The sequence below is a fragment of the Elgaria multicarinata genome, chromosome 9 (genome assembly GCF_023053635.1).
Source record: "Elgaria multicarinata webbii isolate HBS135686 ecotype San Diego chromosome 9, rElgMul1.1.pri, whole genome shotgun sequence".
Classification (NCBI taxonomy): Eukaryota; Metazoa; Chordata; class Lepidosauria; order Squamata; family Anguidae; genus Elgaria; species Elgaria multicarinata.
This window is the reverse complement of record NC_086179.1, coordinates 38,467,736-38,495,615: the sequence shown is the minus strand read 5'-3', so window position 1 is coordinate 38,495,615 and position 27,880 is coordinate 38,467,736. Positions and strand designations below refer to the sequence as shown.

At 43.1% G+C, this 27,880-nt stretch overlaps 1 protein-coding gene across 3 annotated transcripts in view; it reads left to right on the top strand.

Moving 5' to 3' along the window:
* The window catches only part of TCF20 (transcription factor 20), a 202,793-nt gene that overhangs the window by 152,855 nt on the left and 22,058 nt on the right, over positions 1–27,880 (top strand). For all 3 annotated transcript variants that reach the window (XM_063133635.1, XM_063133633.1, XM_063133634.1), the window contains one exon: positions 259–5,958. In XM_063133635.1, the coding sequence (XP_062989705.1) occupies positions 295–5,958 (5,664 nt within the window). In that variant the 5' untranslated portion in view covers positions 259–294. The remainder of the gene's footprint in view (positions 1–258; positions 5,959–27,880) is intronic.

The window sequence follows — 27,880 nt, the reverse complement described above, 5'->3', positions numbered from 1 at the left end:
CAACATAATTTACATTAGCAATAGTATCACATTGGATACAGCCCAGAGAGCATAAATCCTTACCCCTCCATTTCCTAGGGTGGAAAAGGTAATACATCAAGAAGTTGGTAACAGAAAGGGCGACGAAAAGGATGTTCTGAACTGAAATTACAGCTGAAAGAGCACAGTGATTTTAGTGCATATATATATATACTAGTTACATAACTGGAAATATGTCTTGTTTTGCTAATCTCTTTTCTCTCTCTCTCTTTCTTCCAGGCGGGCTGTTGAGCTGTCAGTCTGCAGCTGAACAGCATGCAGTCCTTTCGGGAGCAAAGCAGTTACCACGGAAACCAGCAGAACTACCCGCAGGAAGTGCATGGTGCATCCCGGCTAGAAGAATTTAGCACCCGCCAGCAGGCTCAGATGTTCCAGAGCTTTGGAGGAGGTGGAGGAAGTGGCAGCAGCAGTGGGCGCCGTGGAGCAACGGGAAGCTCTTCATCAATGGCTGGTGAGAGCTCTGGGCATCAGAGCTATCAAGGTTTCAGAAAGGAAGCAGGAGAATTCTACTACATGGCCTCCAGTAAGGATCCCGTGACAGCGGGAGGACAGCAACTCCCTCAGCGCAGACCTTCTGGACCAGTGCAGAGCTATGGACCACCCCAAGGGAGCAGCTTTGGGAGTCAGTATGGGAGTGAGGGTCATGTGAGCCAGTTTCAAACACAGCACTCATCCCTTAGTGGGGTAACTCACTACCAGCAGGATTATACTGGTCCTTTCTCCCCTGGAAGTGCTCAGTACCAACAGCAGACTTCTAGCCAGCAGCAGCAGGTGCAGCAGATGAGGCAACAGCTCTACCAGTCTCATCAGCCTTTGTCACAGACCTCCAGCCAGTCTGCATCCAGCACATCTCATTTGCAGCCAATGCAGCGCCCTTCAACTCTGCCTTCATCTGCTTCTGGTTACCAGTTACGAGTGGGTCAGTATAGCCAACACTATCAGCCTCCTGCTTCTTCCTCTTCTTCCTTTCCGTCTCCTCAGCGTTTTAGCCAATCTGGGCAGAACTATGATGGTAGTTACAGTGTGAATGCTGGTTCGCAGTATGAGGGACATGCTGTGGGTTCAAATGCACAAGCTTATGGGACTCAGTCAAACTACAACTTTCAGACGCAACCAATGAAGAACTTTGAGCAGTCAAAATTGCCCCAAGGGGGTCAACAGGCACAAGGACAGGCGCAACAGTCGCAACAGCAGCAGGCTCCTTCACAGCATGTAATGCAGTACTCAAATACTACTACCAAGTTATCTCTTCAAAGTCAAGTGGGACAGTATAACCAAGCTGAGGTCCCTGTGAGATCACCCATGCAGTTCCATCAGAATTTTAGCCCTATATCTAACCCCTCGCCAGCTGCCTCTGTGGTTCAGTCCCCAAGCTGCAGCTCTACACCATCTCCTCTCATGCCAGGTGGTGAAAACCTTCAGTGTGGGCAAAGCAGCATGCCTGTACCCGCTAGAAACCGCATTTTACAGATGATGCCTCAGCTGAGCCCAACACCATCCATGATGCCAAGCCCCAATGCTCAGGGTGGAGGATTCAAGGGATTTGGGCTTGAAGGATTACAGGAAAAAAGGCTTACAGATCCTGGGCTAAGCAGCCTAAGTGCCCTAAGTAGTCAAGTGGCTAATCTTCCCAACACAGTCCAGCACATGTTACTCTCAGATGCTTTAGCACCTCAGAAGAAAAGCTCCAAAAGATCTTCATCTAAGAAGGCTGACAGCTGCACAAACTCAGAAGGCTCCTCTCAGGCAGAAGAACAGCTCAAATCACCTCTGGCAGAGTCCATTGATGGTGGCTGCTCCAGTAGCTCAGAGGATCAAGGCGAGAGGGTGAGGCAATTGAGTGGTCAGAGCACCAGTTCTGACACCACTTACAAAGGGGGTAACCTAGAGAGATCCCACTCATCACCAGCACAAGCTTCTCAAAATGAGCCCCCAAAGCTTAGCACTAGCCCTGCGGATGAGGAAGAAGTGGCCTCCCCTCCTGATGAAAAGGAGGCCTTGGTTGCTGTGGAGACCCCCCCAAAGGTCAATGAAAAAGCAGTTGGCGTGATAGTCTCCCGAGAAGCTATGACAGGAAGAGTAGAAAAGTCAAGTGGGCAGGATAAACCTCAACAAGATGACGCTTCTGCAGGTACTCCAGCACCACCTTCTGCCAGTGCAATGAAAGAGACTGGCCTTATGGGACCCCAGCAAGAGCCACAAGGAGGGAGTAAAGGGAGCAAGGGTGGTGACAGCAGCACTAACCACAATGGAGATGGGAACAGCCAGCTTGGTCATGCTGTCATTGGCTCTAGTTTTCCAAGCAGAACTGAACCTTCTAAGTCCCCTGGTAGTTTGAGGTATAGCTACAAAGACAATATAGGGATTAGTATGCAGAGAAATGCTGGCAACTTCCCACAGTATCCTTCAGGTCAGGATAAAGGGGATTTTCCAGGGCATACTGAACGAAAAGGCAGGAATGAGAAATTTCCCAGTCTGTTGCAGGAAGTCTTGCAAGGCTATCACCACCATCCTGACAGACGATATTCTAGAAATGCACAAGATCATCATGGAATGACTGGAAGTTTGGAAAGTACCATGAGACCCAATGTCCTGATCAATCAAGCCAATGAATTAAGTAATAGAGGACTTTTAAACAAAAGCATAGGATCACTCTTGGAAAATCCACACTGGGGCCACTGGGATAGAAAGTCGAGTAGCACAGCTCCTGAAATGAAACAGATAAATCTGGCTGACTATCCCATGCCTAGAAAGTTTGAGATAGAATCCCAGTCTTCAGCTCATGAAGGAGGAGGACTCTCTGAGAGGAGATCAGTTATTTGTGATATATCACCTTTGAGGCAGATTGCTAGAGATCCTGGGTCTCACTCTGTGGGGCACATGGGTAGTGATGGCAGGAGTGGAAGGAGTGACCGTCTAACCCCTGGTTTAGGCCAGTCAGTCATCCTCCCTGGAGGCCTGGTGGCCATGGAATCAAAGCTAAAGACTCACAGTGGGCCGATCAAGGAAGAGGATTTTGAACAATCTAAGACCTCTGCCAGCATCAACAACAAAAAATCGGGAGACCATTGTCATGTTGCCAGTTTTAAGCATGAGTCTTACCGAGGGAATGCTAGCCCTGGAGCTGCAGCCCTTGATTCTGCATCAGACTACATGCTACAACAAGATAGCCGATCAGGACAGCTGAGGCGAGGACCTGGCAGAATGGGAAGCAGCCGGGAGGGAATGAGAGGCAAATCCCCCTCTCAGTTTCATGATCTGGCAGACAAACTGAAGATGTCACCTGGTAGAAGCAGAGGTCCCGGGACAGATCTTCACCATATGAATCCACACATGGTGCTTTCTGACAGGGTCAATCGGGGCTCCTTGCACTCTCCTTTCCCCTCAAACTCTGAAAGCTCATCTTTGGCTTCAGCATATCACACTAACGCTCGATCTCATGCTTTTGGTGATCCTAGCCAGGGGCTGAATTCCCAGTACCACTACAAAAGGCAGCTATACCAACAGCAGCAGGAAGAATACAAAGACTGGAGCAGCAGCTCTGCCCAGGGCGTGATTGCAGCAGCTCAACATAGGCAGGAGACAGCTAGAAAGAGTCCAAGGCAACAGCAATTCTTGGACAGAGTAAGGAGTCCTTTGAAAAATGACAAGGATGGAATGTTGTATCTTCATTCAGGTTCCTACCATGATGCTGGAAGCCAAGAAGCCAGCCGTTGCTTGTTGGGGAGTGATGGCACTCTTCAGAATAAGTGTGCTGAAATTAAACATATGAATCAAAAGATTCAGCAACATGAATCGGGTTGGGATCTCTCGCGGCAAGTGGTTCCTGGGAAGAACAGTGGCTCTCTTGGGGCAGCCAGTCAGAAGAGATTTGTTTCTCAAGATAGTGATGCACACAGGCGTGATGATACTGGAGATGTACTTAAATCTGGTAATGCCATGGTAAGGATTCCTGGCCAGGAAGATCAGTCTCCTCAAAATCCTTTAATCATGAGGAGGAGGGTCCGTTCTTTCATTTCTCCTATTCCCAGCAAGAGGCAGTTGCAGGAAATGAAGAACAGTGGCATTGAAGACAAAGGGCGTCTGCTCCCCTCATCAAAAGATGGAGTTGATAAAACACTCAACTCCTATGCCCATGCTTCCCAAAACCAAGATGTAGGCAAGTCACTCTCAAAAGGAGAATCCTCTAGGAACCTTCCAAGTCCTGATAATAGAAACTGCTCAGCTGTTTCCCTTACAAGCCCAGCTAAAACAAAAATTCTGCCTCCACGGAAGGGTCGTGGGTTAAAATTGGAAGCTATTGTTCAGAAAATCACATCTCCAAATGTCAGGAGAAGTGCCTCCTCGAACTGTGCAGAAGCTGGTGCAGATGCAGTTACGCTTGATGACATTCTGTCCCTGAAGAGTTGCCCACCAGAGGGTGGGAATGTGGCCAATCATGGCATGGAAGCAGAAAATATAAAAGAAGAAATTGTGTTAGATCAAGAGAGCCAAGAACTGACCAGTGAGATCTCCCTGACAATATCTTCTGAAGAATGGCATGGTGATGGAAACGAGGTAGTGAAAAAAGAAACATCCGAACTTACTAGTGTTGGCAAGGAGGGCTCAGTGCCTATTGTGATCCCAGCATCTTCACAAAAGTCTATTGGTCAAGGAAGAACAGATGGATCTGTAACTGGAACAGGTTCTTTAAGCTTTTCTGAATCAAAAACAGTTTCTCCATCCAACGTCTTGACTCCTGAACCAAATTCAAAATCTGAAGAAAAAGATGGAGACGCCATCATCATGACACCCAAGCCAGAACCCTTTCCTCCAAAGGGATATTTTCCTTCTGGGAAAAAGAAAGGGAGACCTATTGGTAGTGTGAACAAGCAGAAGAAGCAGCAGCAGCCACAACCACAACCGCAACCACAACAGCAACAACTGCCACTTCCATTAGTACCAGAAGCACTGCAGTCATCAGAGGAGCCAGGAGGTGGAGAGCCTAAACCTAAGAGACAACGAAGGGAGAGGAGGAAAACGGCAGCCCAGCCACGAAAGCGGAAACCAAGACGAGCTGCTCCAATCGTGGAGCCTCAGGAACCAGAAATCAAGCTAAAATATGCTACTCAGTCTCTTGATAAAACAGATACCAAGAATAAGTCTTTTTTCCCTTATATACATGTGGTAAACAAGTGTGAGATAGGTGCTGTCTGCACAATAATTAATGCAGAAGAAGAAGAACAGAATAAGCTGGTGAGGGGGCGAAAAGGACAGAGGTCATTGACTCCCCCTCCCAGCAATACTGAGAGCAAAGTACTGCCTATTTCGACTTTCATGCTGCAGGGTCCTGTAGTAACAGAGTCCACTGTCATGGGCCACCTGGTCTGCTGCCTGTGTGGCAAGTGGGCCAGCTATCGTAACATGGGTGACCTCTTTGGACCTTTCTATCCCCAGGATTATGCGGCCACGCTGCCCAAGAATCCACCTCCCAAGAGGGCCACAGAAATGCAGAATAAGGTCAAGGTACGGCATAAAAGTGCTTCTAATGGTTCCAAGACCGATACAGAAGAGGAGGAAGAGCAGCAGCAGCAGCAGCAACAAAAGGAGCAGAGAAGCCTCGCTGCCCACCCTCGCTTTAAGAGACGGCATCGCTCTGAGGACTGTGCTGGGGCTTCTCGGTCACTTTCGAGAGGTGCTGCTTGTAAAAAAGCAACCGCCGAGGGTGGCAACGTTGGTGAAAAAACTCCGTCAGACTCTAAACCCCCCATGTCCTCTTCTGAAGGTGGTCCCGAGTTGGAGTTACAAATTCCTGAACTACCTCTTGACAGCAATGAATTTTGGGTCCATGAGGGCTGTATTCTCTGGGCCAATGGGATTTACTTGGTCTGTGGCAGGCTCTATGGGCTTCAGGAAGCTGTGGAAATAGCTAAAGAGATGGTGAGTATTATACATTAATAATGCTGTAATGTGTGCATGTGTTTTTGCTTGTTTTTTATAACCAGATTCATGGTATTTACTGTGTTCTGCTTTACTCCCTACACCATCTCTCCAGTATGCTAGTTCCACTATAATTGTGTGGATTGGTTATGCTCTGTAGATGTTGAGAGCTAATCCCAGTTTGCATTACTTGTAGAATTATTTTGGATTGAAATTTGCAGAATCACATTGTGTGTTCTGGTCCACATTAGGAATACTGGTAACTTATTAAAAACACACACAAGTACTATCAGTGGTTTGTAATGATCTACTGTCACTAAGTGATGGGTTGCTGGCAGATAGAGAGCTGTGCCCCTGACGGCCTTTAGCATCTTCACTACTTCTCAACTCCAGACTTGGTCTTTTCTCTATCATGATGAAACAGTGAAAGAGTTGTATTTCTCAAGAAAACTGTTAGTTTCCTTACTTTGTAAGGAAAGGCTTATATCTGATGCAGGAATTGGAACAAGGCATGTACCTACAAGGAGACAACCTTAGGCAGTGGAAATACTTCGTTGAACTAGATTGTTTTCATGTTGCTGCCTGAGGATAACCTTCTGGCTTCAACAATCTAACCTTCTGGCCTTCTGGTTGCTGCTTTCTCCTGCTGTGTGGGGGAGAAGCAGCGTGATTACAACCCCGACTGAATGGGCCTCGTGCTCATTGTTTACTTTTTGTTTTCAAACAGGAAGTAACTGAGTGACGATGGAGAGGCAATGGTAGCCAGCGTTTCTCCCTAGGTGTGATGGAGCTTTTAGTCAGACACTAACCAGGGTGGAGCAGGGGTGAGGAGAGAGAGAGAGAATGACTAGATAGTGCAAGTGAGGACTCTACTGCCTGACATGATGGTATAATGGAGACAACTATGTAGGAACCCCTGCTGCTCTGGTGGTGTGCGGGAAACAATTGTTTGTCATGGAAGGTGAGTGGAAGTTTACTGGACAGGTTGTATCTGAACTTGTCTCGATATCTGCCTAAGAGAAACAGAAAAACAGTGCAAAGATTGCTGGAGAATGCCTCACTGCGGTTCACAACGAAGCCAATTCCTGTGGCGAGATGTCGTATGATTAAAGTGTGCTGCTAGAATTCTGGAAAGCCTTGCAGTTGTTTACCTAATTGTGCCATTATTCATGTAACTCAGTTTCTCGAGATCCTGTCATTTAGGATGCAATCTATGCATGTTTGGAGAGAAAAAATCCATGCATAGGATTGCGCCTTTAATCACCAATACATTTCATGCACATGCTACATATATATGTTACAGTGAATGTCCAAAGTTTGGAGAATGTTGATGTTCACATATGCATGCTGATAATCCCAGATTAATTTTGTGAATGCCCCAAATGCACTTTTCATACATAATATCAGTGAATGCTGACAATCAGATTTAAATGACTATTAAATTTAAGAGACCTTTATTTTATATCCATGGGGCATTTACTGTAACCTATACAAACTATCTTCTAAAATTGATCCCAGAGCAGAAGAGCAGTTGGGTTAGGTTATTTTTACATTTTCTTCTGCACATTCATTTTGCACACCTTGTGCAACTATAATAAATAATACAACATTTTTCAGAATTACAGTACTTAGGGAGTAGACTTTTGCCCCGACCATTGTAATTTTAGCTCAGTAGAAGGGCATTTAAAAAAGAAGTAAATTTTGGAAGAGCATTGGACTGTAATTATTAAAATGGAAAATGGGTTGTTAAAGGCCTTGCAGAGCTTTCAGCTTGGAGCAAAGTTCAAAAATTTACTGAAGAAATGCTTAGACCATTAAAAACATAATATTGCTCTATCCTCCAAAGTTCAGTTGATAAGTTGGCAGGAGAGGGAAGAAACTGTGCATAGACAACTCAGGTCTAGGCACATGGACCCTGCAAATCACTTCATGCCCTTATGACCTAACTTGCTGCTCAACCCATCAGTCCTGCTCAGCTTCCCATGTATGACTTGTTAAACTGAGGCTATTGGAGGATGAACTGCTGCAGTTTTAGAGGAGTGATTTGGGGTAGGGGAGTGTCTTTGTGGGTGCCCTAATTCCTACATTCTGGCACTGGAAATGCACTTGGGGTGGGTCAAAACGTGACCCCTTATCCTGACACCTCAGTGTGTTCCCACTCTAGCACACCTCAGTGTGTGTGAGTGACTGGCTGACTGACTGTGACTGCAGGCCTTTTAAGTCTATGGGAGAATGTAAAGGGGCTTCACTTGAGTACTTTTTGAGGTAGGACATAACTGTTTAACATATACTGGTAACCTATATGCTGAGGAGGAGGAGGAGGAGCAGGTTCTGGTTTCTTCTCAATGGTGTTTGCAAATCCCTTACCATCTCCCATAGAATACAATGTAAGTAATTCATTTTTAAGGAGGAAATGAAATAGACTTGTACTGACAGACTCTCATTAGTTAATGGTACTTTTAATACCTAATAAAGTATTCAGGAAAAACTTAATAAAAATAATTGTAAGATTCTTAGGAGTCCAGGCATTCTGCAATGCCATGAAAAATCCTTACCCATCATTTATTTTAAATTGTTAGAATTCCTTACTCACATTTTGTTTTGGAGTTCTCTTTGTTACCATAATGCAGATAGTGAAGTTACAGCACACCTTTTTAAATAAAATTCAGTTTTATTTTTATTTTTAATCAGGGGCATGTAGGTAAGATGCGTGAGATGTCATTGAGCAAATATTTTTTACAAAACAATATATTTTGTATTCATTATCCATGAGCCATTTCAGAAAACACTGTGTGTATTCAGCCTCCGCACAGTGGGATTTCTGCTACCACCATATCTGAGTGTCTGCCAAATGTACACATGTTGGATGTACGTTTTCAAAGGAAATAGGGATGTAGTCCCAAAGAACACAGTTGTTTTCTATCTTTATGAGAGAGAATGGTTGTGTTGATTGGACCTATGTATATTGCACGTAGGGGCTAGTTCGATATTATATGAGCGAGCCACAGGCTTACATGCATCCCATCCCTAACTTCCAATTTATTGTCAAACTATGGTTTGCCATTGTATCTGAACTGGGTAAAGTATAATTTGCAAAAGCCATGGGTTGCCTGAAATGTAACCAGAATTGGAAACCATGGTTTTAAATTTAAGCAAACATAATTATCTCTGTGTTAGCCTTTGACATGTTCAAATAAAAATGAATTTATCTTCCATTTGAGTTTCGCTCACTAGACCTTGTCGAGGATATTGATGGTGGTTTGACCAAACCTCTTTTACAACAAGTCCAGTGATTCTAGGCAGACTCCAAAGAAAGGTTCTAAGTGCAATATATCTCCTTCTGGGGCTTTAGGAGTACAATGTGGGTTGAATAATGCCTTAGCCAATTTTTTCCCAACAAGATAAATTGGTTAGAACAATTAATTACAAGTCTCCAAGCCACACTCACAAATCATATATTCTCTGATAGAACTTGGGATACTAACTTTTGCTCTTCCTGTTGCAGTAAATAACATGGACACAAGTGACAACTCTAGAGACTTTCAGCTTAATACAGATAACACCCCTAGTCCTCCATTTTTAAGGATTTAAGGCTGTTTCCTGTAAACAACCCTTTAACCCTTGTCCATTTGTAGGAAAATGGAGAGGGGTACATGGTCCTGGGCAATTTAATTCTAAAGGAAACAGGAATTTAGAGGATGTTAAAGAATTTTCTAATGTAAAGAATTCTCTAATAGTGAACTTTATGAGTTACCATCTGGTAGAGTAGTAAGTGAGCAAGCTGAAAAATGTGAAAGGGACCAACAGAATACTACTTATATGACAGTATTTAAAACAAAACAAAACCCAAGGGTACCCAGACATTTTCCCTAATTAAGCTAACAGAGATTCTTCTTTCTCAGGAAAGCGCAGGGAGGGGGTAACTACCTTGGTCATTCTTAATTCATCTCTGAAAGATCCGCATTGCTCTTTCCTAGGAAAATAAGCCATACTTCAGGAATTACAAGGTCTATCAGAAATTCCCATGTTAGGAAGAAATTGGGAAATAAAAAATGCGCTGTAACATTAAGAATAGTAACTCTTAATAAGGAAGAGGACTTTTGTTGTTGTTGAAGCAATATATCATTTGAATGGTCTATTTTTTAGAAATGTGCCCCTACCACATATGCCATTCTTAATTGGCTTTGATGGAATATTTATGCGCAGAAAATATCTTAAATCATTAATATATGTAGCACACAGAGGATCAAATTACAGTTGGCACACTCCTTCAGGTATTGAAACTGCTTTGAGGCATGGGACCACAAAGATTTTAGGATTAGGATTCTGATGAGCTGAACCGGGAATGCCTTGGGTGGGCAGTGTGGGCAAACTGTTTATTGCATTATGCTTTTTCTAGTGACAGCAATGCTGAGCGCTTCATGCTTCTCATGAATCAAAGTATTCACATGTGACCACACTTCCTTCAGAAGTAGGCACTCCTTGCCCTGCACCTCTCTAGAGAGCTTCCACTCTTCTCCAAGTTAAATTTGTAGGGCTGCAGAAGATTCCTTGTGTTTCTCCTTATATTTATATTTGCATGAATAATTGGTTATAAATAATTAATGTTAATTCCATTGTTTCACAGTAATGTCTAATTAACATCTAATTAATTATTAGAAATGGTGTTGATATTTGATATATATTAGAAATAAGTAATTTGATGTTGTTGTTGTTATTATTATTACTACTACTATCATCACCTTACTAAATTTATGTGTTACTTCTCAGTACAGAAAGCAGTCTCAAAGCACTTTATTGCAACCCCCCCACAAAATCAATATAAACCATAATCAGCACAATAATACAAATAAGAAATACCGTAAAACATTATTTAAAAACAATACAAGATACGTTGGTAACTCAAACAGGAATACCTGGAATGATAGAATTCAGCAGATCAGCACTTGTTTCCTGTTTAACACGTGTGTGTGTGTGGGGGGGATTTCAGCTTCATAAAGAATATATCTTGGTAGCTTTGCAGCTTAAGTCGATTAAGGTGTTTAAGTTAGTGCTTCTGAAACCATAGAGCAAAATAAAAAATATTATTGAAGGAAAATACGTATTAAGGAACAGAAGAGAACATAAATGTTAGATGTACACCCCCACAAAGAATAACATGTTAGCTAATTCATTGTCTTACGTTAAAATGATATAAAAGGTCCCAATGTTCATGTTTCAGGTATTCATAATGTAGGCTGTAAACTGTGTGTAAACTTCATTGACAATGAGATTTACTTCTGAGTAGACCATTATAGGATGTCTGCCCAATCTCAGAAGCTGTTTGGAAGATATTTCTTCCCTCTCATCTGCTCATTGGGCTCACCCATTCCTTCACCCTGAATGATTACAGTGAGAACAATATGAGATCTCCTTGATTCTGTAGTATAGATCCCAATAAAACGCAGATACGCAAGCTCACCTGCTGCCTGAAGTGAGAGCACACACCCCGCCCCATGTCACGCCCCCTTCCCACCACCACGTTGTGCCATTTCCCATTTCCCTTCCTGTTGCCGCATTGCGCATACACCTCTTTCCCTTACCACATTATCCCCCTTCGCTTTACTTTATTGTACCCCTTCCCCTTACTGTGCTCCCCACCCCTTTGCCTTTACTGTATAGACCAGAGCTTTCCAAACTTTTCATGTTGGTGACACACTTTTTAGACATGCATCATTTCGCGACACAGTAATTCAGTTTTACTAGCAAACTGGAGGTTAAACTAACCCCTTATAAGAGATACGGGCACATACATAAATTGTAATAACAAAATGTATGGGGACACAACATATCTCATGAAAACCTTTCATTTATATTTAAAAAAATATATGATTTGCAAGATAATAGCATACATTTCCAAGACTTTTCACATTGAACCAATTTTGTCGAGCTGTGATCGAGCGGCGGTTGAGACGGTGTTCTATCAAAAAACTGGACCCATGGAATTTCTCGAATGCATCACTTCAGGTGCAGCTGCGTCACCGGAAGTGATGCAGAATCAGCTGTTTCGACCCGATTATGCATACTGTGCATGTGCAGTATCTGTATGATCCCTTGACCGTGGTGTGCATACACTGATACGACAGAAGGGGAATATACTAGTGCACCATACTAATCGGCACCTTTGCTGAGTAAAAATGCATGCAAGTTGGTATTGTTTGTTTCACATAGACTCAGAGGTTTCTCGTTACGTTCGCATGACACACCTGCACACTGCAGCTGACACACTAATGTGTCGCAACACACAGTTTGGAAAGCTCTGGTATAGACCTTTGCTCACAACGCAGACCTTAAGAAACATCAAAGCAGAAGCCATAGAAGTGCTCAGAGGTTGGAAAGCAACTGTTGTTTTTAAATGGATACTGTTGTTTTTATGTTTCTGATGGTTTTAAAATTTTGTATACTATTTAATATTTACTGTTTTTAACTTTTGTAAACCGCCCAGAGAGCTTCGGCTATGGGACGGTATATAAATTTAATAAATAAATAAATAAATAAACAAATAGGCTATCTCCTGGGACACCCCTTCCACAAGGCCTGGCCCTGAGGAAGGAGAGCCCCTCAAAGCCAGGCCTTTTGATCCACTTGGCTTTCTGAAGAGCTGGACCAGCTGCTTCCTTGGCTGATGTGTCTCTCCAGAGATGCCTCCTGGTCACTCTCTTGCTGTGGCAAATGCCTTGGTGGGCGAATGGCAGGCAGGGCTCTCCAGAGCAACCACTGGAGGAGGTGATGGCAGTAGCAGCAGCAGCAGACCCTCCTGGTCGGGCAGGGAGAAGTGCAATTCAGTGCTCCTCCCACTGTGCAACCTGAAGTGGGGACTTCACCCTGCCTCATTGGAGGTCCGGTCCTGCAGCTTCTACATCACAGAGTCAGGAAATTTAGTATAGAATGACATCACTAGCTGTGTCCTAATCAAAAGGGCTTTTGTTGTGAAAGGACTAAATTCTTTTACTTTTGGGCTAGGTTAGGCTTACCTCCTAGCAGAATACACCCATTGTAGAACCAAACTTGCACATGTAAAGAGAAAAGTCCATCTATCATTTGTACCCTCTAACTTAAAGGAATGAAATGAGTAGTGTGAAAACATTTCAGCAAATATTATCTAACAGAGATGGTTTGGCTAATGAAATACACATCAAGGCTCTCAGACCATTCAGCTGTTCAGTACTGAGAAGTTATATTCTAATTCCTAAACTGGCACACTGATCAATCAAGCTACCTGAGCTGAAGCAGGCCAATCTGTGTTACATTAAAGCAGTTAGGTCAATGGCATCTAGAATGCGGTGACTCCCTGCCAACCCAGATAACAGAGGCAGGGTGAGGAGTGAGTTCAGGAATAGAAAATGAAAGTGAGAAAAGCAGGGGAAAGGCTGAGGGAGTGAGATGAGTAGAGCGAATACAGAAGAATCTTGGAAGCGCAAGGCCTGCTGAAGACCTATTGGTGCATGACGAAGGCTTCCCCCCTCTCCCTCATGCCCTACTTGTGGGTGTTCAGCTGTGGGGCTGCTTCCTCTTCCCTTGTAGAAAACTGGGATCTCTCCTTCAAGGAGATTATTCATTCCAGGGGATCTCTCAGTACACATGTTACCTTCCCCATGCAGTGATAAATAAAAGGGAGTGAGCATGAAAACTGGAAGTATTTCTTTCACTGGGGTAGAATCTCAGAAGCCAGGTTTCTTTAAATCCAGCATAGTTAATCAAGTTTCAAAGTTTACTGTTTACTGAAATCCTGTTGAATTAATCAGTCATCTGTTCCTTGAATCCAGAGAATATCTATGATTCCTAAGTAGGCAATTGTCTTTTCCCTAGCTGATGTGTGCTTGGTTTATTATGGCAGTTGCCCTTTCAGGAACAGAGAACAGTTCTTCTCGAATGAGAAGAGTGCACACACATATGGCCCAGTTTGCAAGTAATGACAACCCATGGGTTTCAAGGCCAAGCGCAAGTGAGCAAGCCTGCGAGTGTACTGCCTCCCACCCATTCACCACTTCCACTTTGTATCTGCTTTGCATCCACTTTCTGAAAAGCCCCAGGAATGCCCTATTCTGGGTTGTTAGTTGTGATATCTGAACCTGGCATTCTAGGTTTTTGAAGTTTAGCAACCCAGAGTTTGAACCCATGGTTTGTTGTTGGGTTAAACTCTGAATGGTGCTTGCTCCTATTTGGCCTTGCTAATTCATGGGTACTTTAACCCATGAGTTGTCGTTATATGCAAACACAGAACTTATTTCTAGGGGTGTGCACAGACCCCCCGCTCCGCTTCACTTGCAGATCCGCCATTTTCCGGATCGGGCCGCTCCGCCCCGCCCCCGCTCCGCCCACTTCCGCTCCGCTCCGCCCGGAGCTCCGGATCCGGATCCGGAGCTCCGTTTCCCCCCCCCCCCATAGGCTTGCATTGAAAGCTAAAAAATTATACAACTTTTTTTCTGTTCAAGTTAGAAACCTCATGTTTGGCACCATGACACCTCATGGGGATATACACACGCATGCCAAGTTTCAAAGCAATCCCATCATCCCCTGATTTTTGGCGAATTTTTGAAAATCGGGCACCCCACACACACCATCCCTGCGAGGTGGGCAGGGGAGGAGGGAGGGAAGGCAGGCAGGCATGCAGCTGGCATTTCTGGGGGCATAAGGAAGTGAGCCAAGGATAAGCCAGTAATGCATATAAAATGGAATAAATCAATCAATAAACAAAGGAGGGGTGGAATTAAAAGCAGCAGTGTTGCTCAATAAACAACAAGAAGAACTTTTTTTAAAAGGCTATATCTGTCTTTTACCAGCAATAGGGGGACGTGCCCGGGGGAGGGGGAAGTAGCTGCCAGTTCAAGACACTGACAGCCACAGCTCTGAGAAGAAGTAAAACGCTCACTTCGACTCAGAACAGGCATTGCTCCACCACTGAAAAGTGACCATTCACTTCAACTCATGATAGGCATTGCTCCACCGTTTTACTCTCTTTGGAAGGCTCTAATGGCCTTCCAGTGCAGGAGAGAGTGGGGGCACGTCCACGATGAGATGCCCTAGGGGAGCTCATCCCCTTGCACCACATCGATTCAGTTGTTCCCCAAGGTTAGGGTGGGGAGCAGTGCTGTGTTTCTATCTCTTATTCTTGGCTTAGTATATGATTTCAGGTTGTGTTTGTGCATTTGGTGGGGCTACTGTGTTAAAAAACACGGGGAAAAGCCCGTTCAGATGAAGAAAGAGAAGTTTCCCAGAATCCCAAGTTACCTGTTTTGCCTATGCCCTCCTCCAACTTTGGGATCATCATGACCGGGAGCTGACTCTGCCCCTCAGCCCTTTGAAAAAGGTATTTTTCCCGCCGATTTTTTAAAAACGTCTAGCCCGCGACCCGTACGATGCAGAAAGTTGAGAGTGGTCTCAAAATGACCCCCATCCACGACTCTCTGTGCACAAGAATTTTCAGAACGATAGCTTAAACCCCCCCCAGTTATCCCCGATTCTTTCCCTCAATGCAATCCTATGGGCGAAAAGCCGAAAACGCAGTTTGAGCCGCGCGGTTGACCCGATTTTCACAAAAATATAGCCCGCGACCCGTACGATGCAGAAAGTTGAGAGTGGTCTCAAAATGACCCCCATCCACGACTCTCTGTGCACAAGAATTTCCAGAACGATAGCTTAAACCCCCCCCCCAGTTATCCCCGATTCTTTCCCTCAATGCAATCCTATGGGCGAAAAGCCGAAAACGCAGTTTGAGCCGCGCGGTTGACCCGATTTTCACAAAAATATAGCCCGCGACCCAGACAACGCAGAAAGTTGAGAGTGGTCTCAAAATGACCCCCATCCACGACTCTCTGTGCACAAGAATTTCCAGAACGATAGCTTCAAAAACAACGTAGTTATGCGCGATTATTTGCCGCAATGCAATCCTATGGCGAAATGTTTTCAAGATGGCGACCGGAGCGCTCCGCCTGAACTCGGAGCTCCGAAAAATGGTCGCTTCTCTTCGCCTTGCTTCTAGGGGGTCCGCGGTCCGCTCCTACTCCGCCTCTGGGTAAGGCGGAGCAGGCCAATCCGCTACTGCTTCTACGCTCCTAATCGGAGCGGAGCACATCCCTACTTATTTCCTTAGGGGATTAATTTTATTGCAAAATGTACTCCTGATTTTTAGAGAATTTAAGATGGATTTTAAGCATATGAGACAAAGGATCTGTATTGGCAGGTTATGTGATAAACTGATGATAGCAATTTCACACATTTAGATCATCCAGTGATAACTGTAATTATCACATGAATAATGTAATGTGCAAACTCATGCTATGAAAAGGAACTTTAGGGGAAGCTATCAAAGCTGAAGTGTTCAGATAAATAAAATTTGCAGAAAGCAAAGATAAATTTCATATACTTTCAGTATATTCTGAAACTGCTTTTAGTAGTAAAGAGAAGCAAAAGTATTAATATTCCCTGACAGGAGGACAGTGAAAGTAGGAACTGTCTGAGGTCACCCTTCCAAGTAATTTTACTCTTGGTTGAGGCAATAAAGCAAGCTTGTGGGACAGGAAGAGATCTCCCAAGCTGCTTCCCCCAACCCTTTACTATTCCAAATCCCGATTTAACTTACTTTTCAAATTCAAAATGTCCAATTCTAGACTTCATGTGCAGAAATGGTTGCCTGGAAGCTTTGCTTCCCTGACCGTAAAGGAATGTACTCTATGACCTGGCTCACACAATGCAACAACCCAGAGTCACTGAATCATGGGTTGTTGTGTTATGTGAATCAACCCAGAGTTCTTAACCCAATAACAAACCGTCCCGATTTACCCATTTTTTTGTCTACCTAGCCGTCTCTGTATGTGAAAGAGGTGGAATTTTACAGAAAGCTACCTTGGAGGTACTGGTTTTCCCTATCTATCAACCTAAGGTCAGCCAGTAGGACCTACATTTCTCTAAGTCATTAGTATGGCATGCACCATGATCTGTGACTCCATCCAGCATTGTTTACCAAGCTTTCTAGTTGTGTGATATCCACAATTTTTGCACCAGGCAGGCAATTCGCCATGTGGTCCTCATGACCATGACAAAAGCAGTTGTCTATGTGTCTAATAACGCATTGCCACAATTTCCTCCTACTCCCGGAGTGCAAGAAGGTGACACTCTACTGTTGGTGACTACTGAGGAGCTGCCTCTCAGGGATTTGTGATGCCACTATCAGCTCCTGTAAGGGCTCATCCACAAACTTCTCTGTCTCTCAGCTTTTCCAGGTCAGCAACTTTGGCTTCCAGGGAACAAAGTTGTTCCCTGAGAGCCAGGAGCCCATTACCCTAGGCGCATGAGTTCTGACCAACAAGTTATATATATATGTGACAGTCAGTGCAATAAGCTGGATAGCTCCAACCCCCCTGCTGGCTTTCTACATGCATAACTGTTTCTTTCATTGTTGGATGGGTGCTTAACTTGCGCTTGTGCTTCACTTCTTTTTACCTTGATGTTCTTTCACTGGGGCTCCTCCCTGCACTTGGTGAGCTGGGCTCACTTGTAAAACCTGCCTGCTTTTATTTATTTATTTATTTATTTATTTATTTAATTACATTTATATACCGCCCCACAGCCGAAGCTCTCTGGGCGGTTTACAACATTTTATAGCCCTGGCTAGCTTCCCCCAGCTGCTGCTGCAGCCACATTTAAAAACAGAGTGGTCTGCACTAGAGTGCTTCATAGCATAAAACATGAAGCACCCTAACTGACTTGCTTTTTCCCTCCTTTCTCTTTTTGCTTTGTGGGGAATAGTCGGGTTAACCAGTTATTTATCATCTTACCATTGATCCCTTTGGTTGGAGCACTTGTCAAGGTGATTTCAGCTTCTTTAAAGCTGAAAAGGCTAAGTCTGGTCACAGTTGAACGTTTTTTATCTTTGACTTTATGTCATGAAGGAGTGGGGAATCCTTGGCTTTAGCGACATCATATTGTACTTTGCATTTCTGGGAGTTTGCTGCCATCTGCTGGTTGTTTCATGTAGGACAGTTTATGATATCAGACGAGAGATTGGGGAAAGCTTTAGTAAACATGTATTATATTATTTATATTTTTTTAAAATCCTGCCTTTCTTTCCTTAAAAAAAATTGAAGGTAACCCCACCAAATACAAATAATTTAAAAGCCATCCTGATACTGAAGTGCAGTGAAACAAGAATAGCACAGCAAATAGCAATGAACCCAAACAGCACAACCAGCAGAAAACAATAGGAGCAGCACCAAGTAATCAGAAGCATAACCAGGAGCCTCTAACCGCCAAGAGCTTCCTGAAATTGTCAATTTTCCATGATGTGAAAAATACTAACAATGATGGGTGAGGTAATTTGATCATTGGACCCTTAAATATAGAGTCTACTAACTTCAGATCACAGTTCCACAGTTTTAAAAGGGCTCAAACACATCCTCCAGGTGCTTTTATAGTTCTGTCAGTGGTTCCCTTTGGGCTATAATCCTATACCTGTTTACTGGAGAGTAAGTTTCATTGAAGCCAGTGGAATGTATGTACATGGCTATAATCCTTGTATAGGATTGTGCTGTATTTGACATAGTTTTAAGATGCTTCTGTTGTTTTGGCAGGGGCGTTCTCCCTGTGGGAAAAGTTCACTCCAGCTCATTCAGCTTCCTTATTTTGGAATTTTTGTTTGTGTAATGATAGGCATTTTCGCTCAAATGGGTTGTTTTGAAAGATGCCCTTGGCTGCACAACCAGTAGAGTAGAATTTTTGCAATTTTCTAGGAAGCATTTAGCTGAAATATACCGTATTTCTTCGATTCTAAGACGCCATCAATTGTAAGACACACACTAATTTCAGTACCACCAACAGAAAAAAAGCTTTGATTCTAAGAAATAAGAAACGCAGCCACGATTCTAAGACACACAGATGTTTATATGGGAAAAAAGTGTGTCTTAGAATCGAAGAAATACAGTAGTATGAAAGTGTGAATGGCTAAGCCTTTCCAAGAAGGGCTTTGAAAACTCAAGAAGGCAATAAAATTGACGGGTTATTGATGCTGCCTGCATCTCCTGAGTAAACATCTTTGGGAGTATGTTCACACTTCGATGTTAATCACTTGTTGAGTACTGCATCAAGTGTGGATGACATCAATGTGTGAATGAGTCAATACAGACAGACTTTCATATCTCATATTTCCTTTTCAGTAGAATCAGTTTACATATAGAGCAGCAACTAGGGTGTAAGCATGAATTAGAGTGCAATGCAGAAATTGAGCCCAGATTTGTAGTGGTTGCTAACCAGTGATAGCTTGGCTCATCATTAATTTTGATAACTTTTGATGTGCAAATTGCTTTACGATTCTTGTTTAGTATCACAAAGAATGCATTTCTGTGTTTATTAACTCTCTCAGTGGTTCCCACTGGGCTCTGTGAGAGAAAGTAAACTGGCTGCAACCCTAATCCTAGATACTGGTTAATCTAGTTTCCTGGGCAGGTGACTGGTTTTGTCAACTCTATTCCAGGCTGGATACTTACAGTGAAAGTAGGGTGACCATATGAAAAGGACAATAGGGCTCTTGTATCTTTAACGTTTGCATAGAAAAGGCAATTTCAGCAGGTGTCATTTGTATTCATGCAGCACCTGGTGAAATCCCCTCTTAAAGCTGCAGGAGCTATGCTAGAGTGAATGGCAGGGCTCCTGCGGCTTCAACTGTTGTGATGAAGAGGGAATGTCACCAGGTGCTGCATACATAAAATAACACCTTCTGAAATTCCTTTTTCTATGCAATTGTTAAAGATTCAAGAGCTCTGTCCTCCTTTTCATATGGGCACCCTAAGTGGAAGCCATGTCTGCCTAAATCTGCATGACCCTATCTCTGGGCTTCATTTCTTGGTCATGTTAGATTGAGACTAAGGGATGGAACTTGGGAACTGGTGTGTGTGTGTGTGTGTGTGTGTAGATACTTAAAAAATCTGTTACAGGAATTCTTTTCTAAATATTTTCAGTAGGTTAAGAATGCTATCTTGGATGGTCACTCAGCACAGTCCGGAGGTTGTCTTGGAATCACTAAGTACTTACCAGTGATGCTGTAGATATACAACTGTGGCATTGTACTTCATAGGTTCCTGTGCTGTTGTGGGGGATATGGAGCTAGTTGAACATTGGGAGGCTTGCAAGTAGCCTGTTGCTTGGATCAAATAACAAGCCCTGCTTTTGCTGACCTGGTTATGTTTATGTCCAGATGGTTGTCCGTTTCACATTTCCAGACATATTGCATCAAAATGACAGCTGTTATTGTGATGTCACAATGACTTTTTAAAAAATCTGCATGAGTATTAGAAGTAGTAACAGTATTCTTCAGTAACCAGTGCTAAGTATACTTAGGCTACATGTAGTGTAAAAGTAACCGACACTCTGCAATAAGAAAAACTGAGTTCTGCACTTCTGTGCTCTAATTTTTGTACGTCTAGTCTGCATAATTCTGCTGCACATAACATGGGCGAATACTGGTATGTTTTTAGAAGACATTATTCACTTCTTAGTGTAGTAAAAAGAAAGGAGACCCAGAGAAGGAGCAATTTGTTTTTAGATTGTGAATTCCCAGAGAGGCTATACAGTGAACACAACGTCATTATTCCTTTCTTCTTTTTTTAAATTCACATCAGCAGTGAACTTTACCTTCTTTTCTATAGCTCTTCTATAATACTATAGTGTTCATACTTCTGTAATAGAGCAGATTCTGTCTCCCCTTTTTTAGATCAAAATATAGGTATTTTGAAGGAGGAAAAACTTTGCTCAAAGTATTTGTCAACATTTGTTGGCAATTGGTGCGTTTTGTACTTTCTACAGAAAGTGTTCATTATAGACAACCTCATAAGACTGTTCAGCCATCCTCCATAATTTGGTTTGGTTATGGCTCAGTTTTGGCATGGCTTTCTGACCAAAAACATTGTAGCAGTACTCCAACGGCAGTTGGAAATTGTAGCTATGGCATGGTGTTGATTGTGCAAAACGATCTGGCAGGGAATAGTGTCAGCTGCAGTTGTTATAAACCTCCAAGAGTGTCCCAGAAAATCCAATGTTGTTGCATATTTATTTATTTATAAACTGTCTTTTGGCCCAAATAAAGGGCACTCAGGGGAACTTTTTTTTTTTAAAAAAGAAAAGTTTCAGTTAAAAAGTTGAAAGGGAAACTCTGAAGGGTCAGTTCTCTTTAGGATGCTTGAAACTTACTATAAGCTGTTACAATAGAAGCTCAGATACAATGTATATCACACACTAGGAAAAGTAAATCAAGTCTAACAGTTTGCTGGTGTGCTTAATAGAATTATAGGAGATTTAAAAAATAAGTAGATTTCCTTTAAAACGACAAAATCTTGCCCAAATGAAAATAAAATAAATCCCAAATTCTGAAAAAACAAATGTAAGTTTGATAGTTTATCATAAAAGGGAAAAGCAACAACTTCAGGAACATATTGCTAAAAAACTTTGAGACAAACAATAACATTTATTTAAATATATGAGATAAAGATGTCAACAGATTACTGAGGGTTGATAGTGAAGTTGCAGAAAAATGAATAAAAACAACAGCAGTGAAAGAAAGAGACAGCAAGTAAAATAGCTTAAAGCCAAGGTTTGATATGCCAGAGCAGGTAAAAATAGCAGGCAGGCTAAAATGAGGCAAAAGGGCATTGGAGAAGGAATGAGAGCAGACTTCTCTAGATAGATAGTTCTTGAGCCTAGATGTAGCCCCAGAAAAGGCCCTTTCCTTAATCCCAACAAAAAACACCTCAGTTGTCGAGATGCCCAGCAGGGTTCCTTGGAAGGTCTTATTAAATGGCAGATTTCTATGAGAGCTGCATGGCTTACATTGCAGCCAGGTAGTCTTTTCCTTGCTTTCTGGGAGCCAGAGGTACTGGGAAACTGTTTTATTTTGAGGAGTTCTGTTAGAATGGCAACATTAGCAATGAACATTATTATTATTATTATTATTATTATTATTATTATAAATTATACATGGCTTTCCACTGTAAATATCACTCTCAAAGTGACTTACGCATGCACACAAATACAAAAACCCATCATTAATTTAACAGTAAAAATACCATAATCAGAACGATACAAATAAAAATACTGTAAAAACAAAATAAAATCAATACAATATGAAAAGTGTTCACAATACACAAAACCTCCCCCTCCCAAGCATAGAGTGAACAACACAAAAGCGTTGCAGAACAATTGCATCATAATTAATGTCCAAATACCTGGGAAAATAAGTATGTCTTTGCCTGGTGCTGAAAAGATGACAGTGGCAGTAGGAGCCAAGCTTCCTTGGAGAAAGCATTCCATAAATGCAGGACTGTTACAGAAAAATGCTCTTTGTAAGAAGCTGAAAGGCCATATAGCTGAGCATATTTAAGTCAGAAGGCCATATGGACCTGCTATAGGGCTTTTGCTTACGAATAAGAGCAGCATAGATAAGATATATGTAGCTATATATAGGAAGAATAGCTAAGAGTCAAAATTAACCAATCAGCAAGCATAAAATGTAATAGTTGCCAAGTATGATATTAGGTAAAATAACTGGCATAGGACTAAAGATATAAAAGGACGTTTCACCTTATGGGCAAGGCCCTGTCTTTTATTCTGACTCCAATGGAATTTCTTCCCTTAGCTGGGACTGTTTAGATTGGAAAAAAGGAGGGTAAAGGGAGACATGATACAGGTGTACAAAGTCATGCATGGTGTGCAGAATGTGGATAGGGAGACATTTTTCTCCCTTTCCCATAATACTAGAACCCGTGGTCATCCCATGAAGCTGATGGATGGGAAATTCAGGACAGATAAAAGGAACTACTTATTCATACAGCACATAGTTAAACTATGGAATTCACTCCCCCAAGATATAGTGATGGCCACAACTTGGATGGCTTTAAAAGGGCGTTGGATATATTCCTGGAAGAAAAGGCCATCAATGGCTAATAGTCCTGACGGCTACTTGCTGCCTCCAGTATCTGAGGCAATAAGCCTATGTGCACCTTTTTCTGGAGAACATGGGCAGGAAGGTGCTGTTGCACCTGTGTTCTGCTTGTGGGTCTCTGGTTGGCCACTGTGTGAACAGAGTGCTGGACTAGATGGTCTGATCCATCATGGCTCTTCTTATGTTCTTCTCTGAGAGATCTCTCCCCACCCCCTCCCCCCACTCCCATGTGTCTCCTGCTGGGGCACACAGAGAAGGGTCTCAGAAGTTAACCTCAGGGACCAGGTCTGTTCTTACAAGGATAATTGCTTTTTGAGGTATTAGCGTCCCAAGGCATTTTTTTTCTACCTTACAGATTGACATTCAATATAAGCTATCATTAATATTATCTTCAACTTCAGACTTCATGTCCCATTCTCTTTCTTCCTTTCTCCCATCCTTGCCTTCCTTACTGTTTGCACTTTGTGTCGTTTAACCATAAATGGACACCTTCCCATAAAAACTATCCAACATTTTCTCCAGCGAAGGCCGATGCAAAGAATTCATTTTGTTTCTCTGCAATCTTCCTGTTGTCCCTCAATAATCCTTTGACACCTTTTCCAGCTGTTTTCCTGTACCTGGTGTACTTAAAGAAATGTTAATTATTTGAACTGGAGAACCTTGAAAGCAGTGGATGCGCAGCTGCTCTCTACTTTTCTTCTTCCTTTCCACCACATGTGTGCATTCCACGTTACCTAGTGTAATGATACAGCAGCGCTATGGCAACTGCAGTTCTTCTCCTTGCCTCTCATAACCATGTACCGTATTTCTTCGATTCTAAGACGCCATCGATTCTAAGGCGCACCCCATTTTAGAGATGTTTATATGGGGGAAAAATATTCTGCCATGCATGGGGAGCGGATTGCAGGCAGGTAAGGGAAGAGATGTGGGTGGGAGCCAACCGGGGAGCACGTGCAAGGGCCCGGAGGCTTTACCAGCTGCCGCCACTTCTTGCAGGGAGCGGGAGGGGGGTCGTTCGCGAGGCGCAGCTGCGAGTCCCGGAGCGCGTCCCGGCCCAGCAACTCACCTCCCGGGCGTCGCCTCCGTCTTCCCGGCCAGCGCTGCTGCTGCTCCTCTGCTGCACAGAACCAGTAGCCACAAGAAGCCGGCGGCGCCCGCCCACCTTGCACAACCGTCCGCGAGCCCTGCGGCGCCCGCCCGTCCGCCCCGGCCCCATGCGCAAGGCGAGGCGTGCGCCAGGCCCGACCCGAACGGAGCCGCATAGCCATGCCCACTAGGCCCAACCAGGCCGGCTGTGCTCGTGGTGCGGCAGGCGGGGTCCACTTAGTGCTCGGAGCTCTGTTGGGGTGTGTGTGTGAGCCCGGTTAGCTCTGGGGAGCACAAATAGGCCCAGGGCAGCCGCAGATCGTCGCTGAGGCCCCCAATCAGGCCAAGCACATTCCCCAGGCTACATGGTGAGTGCAGAGCTGCTTAGGTGCTCAACAAGCCCTTGAGCCGCCTGGGCATCGAGAGCAGGGTGGAGGGAGAACAGCGCACTTTGCAGGCGATTCTAAGACGCCATCGATTCTAAGACGCAGCCCATTTTTAGAGATGTTTATATTGGGGAAAAAGTGCGTCTTAGAATCGAAGAAATACGGTACTGTCAGAAGAGGACTCTTATGCAGCCAACATAGTAGTGCTGCTTCTGTGGCTTGAAATTGCAACAGTTATCTCTGTTGATGAAGGAGGAAGTGCAGCTGGGCTATGGTGGTGGCAGGCTATCAAGATGGGGAAAGTCAAGGAGAGTTGCCCCTTGTCAAAGTAAATGGCAACTCTGAAGCAGAGGTGTTTAAATTAAGTGACGAAATCTCTGGTAGGGGGCAAGGGTTATGTCATTTTATTTCTGGAAGTGTTCCTTTTTCTGCCAAGATTGTGGAGTTCTTTATGTGGATCTTTGTGCCCTGTTCACTCCTGAAAGAAACAGATGGCTTCAGGTCCCAGGAGATAGAGAAGCTGGGGCTGTTATGTTGCCAGTGGACTGTGGAAAGCAGCAGCATCTGCCAGATTGGAGACTTGTTTGACAGCAGGGGAGCTGGCAGCAGTAGCAAATGAGCTCTGCCTGGCACAGTCGGTGGAATTGCAGTTCAGTGGGAAATTACATTTGTGTGGGTGGTTGAGGGTAACCCAGTACTCGAGCAGGTTGAGCATACTATACAGGGGAAATCACAGCTCCTTTCGCTTCGTTCCTGCATTTTTATTTTTAGTTTATTCCTCCCTTCTGAAAAGTATTTAATGGATTAATTTTTTTTTTGTAATTTGAGCAAGGACTGAGGCAAATAAAGAAGAACTGGGTGGACAGACATTGTAAGACCTTGTGTTTCAGAATCAAATATTGCACAGTTCTCCCAGAAAAGTGACTGAAATAAGTCACACAACATGATAGTCAACGGTGGGGTAATAGTCAACTCAACAGTTGTTTATTTAGGGGGTACTCCCCACACAGCATGATGATAATCAACCGTGATGTGGATTAGGCATAATTGGGAAAGGAATCAAAAATAAAACTGCTATTATCATCCTACCCTTATGCAGATCTATTGTGTGACACACTTGGGATCCTGTGTACAGTTGTGATCACTGCACCAAATAAAAATGATACTGTAGAATTGGAAAAAAGTATAGAAAAAGGCAACAAAAATGATCAAAAGTGCTGGAGCAACTCTCCTATGAAGAAAGGTTACTGTACTGTGACTGTTTAACTTAGGAAAAAGCAGGTGAGGGGAAACATGATAGGGCTATACAAAATTATGTATGGTGTGGAGAATGTGGATAGGGGAGACATTTTCCTCTCTCTCCCATAATACTACAACCCGGAGTCATCCCATGAAGTTGACTAGTGGGAGATTCGGGACAGACAAAAGAATGTACTTGTATGTTTTAAACTTTGTAAGGCCGCCTTGAGGCCCAGTATTGGGCAAAAGGCGGGATACAAATAAATATAATAATAATAATCTTTCACACAGCACATAGTTAAACTATGGAATTAGCTACCACAAGATGTAATGATGGATGCCAATTTGGATGGCTTTTAAAAGGGGGTTGGATAAATTCATGAAGGATAAGGTTATTAATGGCTACCAGTCCTTGTGGCTATGTGCTACCTCCAGTATCCTTCTGTGCACAAGTGGCTGGGAACATGAGCTGGAGGGGGCAGTTGTACTCATACCCTACTTGTGGCCTTTCCACAAGCTGCTAGTTGGCTACTGTGTAAACAGAGTGCTGGATGTGATTTACCCTTGATCTGATCCAGCATGGCTCTTTTTATATTCTTTGGAGCTACTCCTTCTTTCCAACTTTAACAAATCTTCCTTGTTAAGAAAAAAGATGGAAGCAACAGTGGGAAAGTGTGGGAGGGATATAAATGGATGCTGACAACATCTGGATTCCCCATAAATTCTGTGAATGAGGCAGGGCAATAGCATAATAAAAGCCTTGCTTGAAGCACCCATAGAGGATGTCATGCAGTGATTGCTCCATTCTCAGTGAGAAACAATACAGGGAAGCTGCATGTCAGATTGTCTTCTCATCTGTTGCACTATACTTTCCAGGAAACAGCCAAAAGTGCCCCTATATCTTAGAAGGATTAAACAAAGTAGAGTTGAAGTAATGAAGACTAGAAAACTGGGAGTCTGAATAATTTGTCTCATTTCTAGAAGATAAAAATTTACTACAATTCTTGAGGATCAGAGTAGGAAAAATCTCATGTGCTTTTGCTAGTGTTCTTCAAACCCCACTTAGCTTTGCAGCTCAGTGGTGACTTTGGGGCAGTTATTATCCTTCAGCCTAACACAGGAGTGGACAGAAAGTAGATTCCAGATTGTTTGGATGTCAACTCCGAGCATTCTTGACCATTGGCCATGGCAGGGGCTTCTGCAAATTGAAGCCCCAAACACTCTGAGATCTACCTCTTGCCCATTCCTGGCCTATCTTATCTCACAAAGTTGTGAGAATAAAATGGTGCTTGAGAATGAAAGCCATGTATACCACCTTGAACTCCTTGGAGAAAGGATGGAATAAAAATATAATAGGTAAAAATAAATTTGATGTTCGTGCCTAGGAAATTGGAAATATTCTTTCAATAGTTTGCAGAGCTGATACCTGAAATATTGATGCTGGCATTTAAACATTTTCTACCCTGTTCATTAAGTACTGTGTACCTGCCTCATGGTAATCTACAAAACTGGAAGAAACGTCGGAAATTTCCATTTTTAGGTCCCTGTCCTGCACAGAGCTGAGTATATTTTTAAGGGGTTGTATCCAATGTTGATCTAATGTTAGTCCCATTTATTTCAGTGGGTCTACTTTAAATTGGATTAAGATTGGATACAACCTAGGGTTTCCAGGGACTGGGGTCCAATTTCTAAGTAACCAAATAGCTAGGCATGTCAGAGTTTTCTAACCCTGGTGATCTTGGATCAGAAGTAGCACCTTTTTAGCATTTGACATTAAGATAGATATTTACTAGCAAGCCTTTGTTTGTAACACCAATTCCTCTCTCCTCTCTAGTCCTTCAGCCTGCACAGAGGAATTGAGGGAGAGGCAGAAATTCCTCTTAATTTGTGCTGCAATATGGAGAAGTTAAGAAACAGCTGTTTCTTACTTTCTCTATAACCCAGCAGAGGTGGGAATTCAGGGGCACCTTCTCTCCAGAAAGCTAGGGTTTTTGCCGCCAATGATTAAAATTGTGGATGTCTGAATACAAAGCTGTTCTCTACATAATAAAGACAGCTTATCCTTTCATATGCTGGTGAAATAAGAAACGGCTAAAATTCCATACAACTGAAAGTGTTTTGTGTTTTTAAAGAAGGAAAACTTCTAGGTATTTATTTATTTAGTTATTAATTTTGTATCCCGCCTTTCCACCATATATGATGGGTAGAGTGTTCATAGATATGTCTTCCCTGGTATAGCATCACT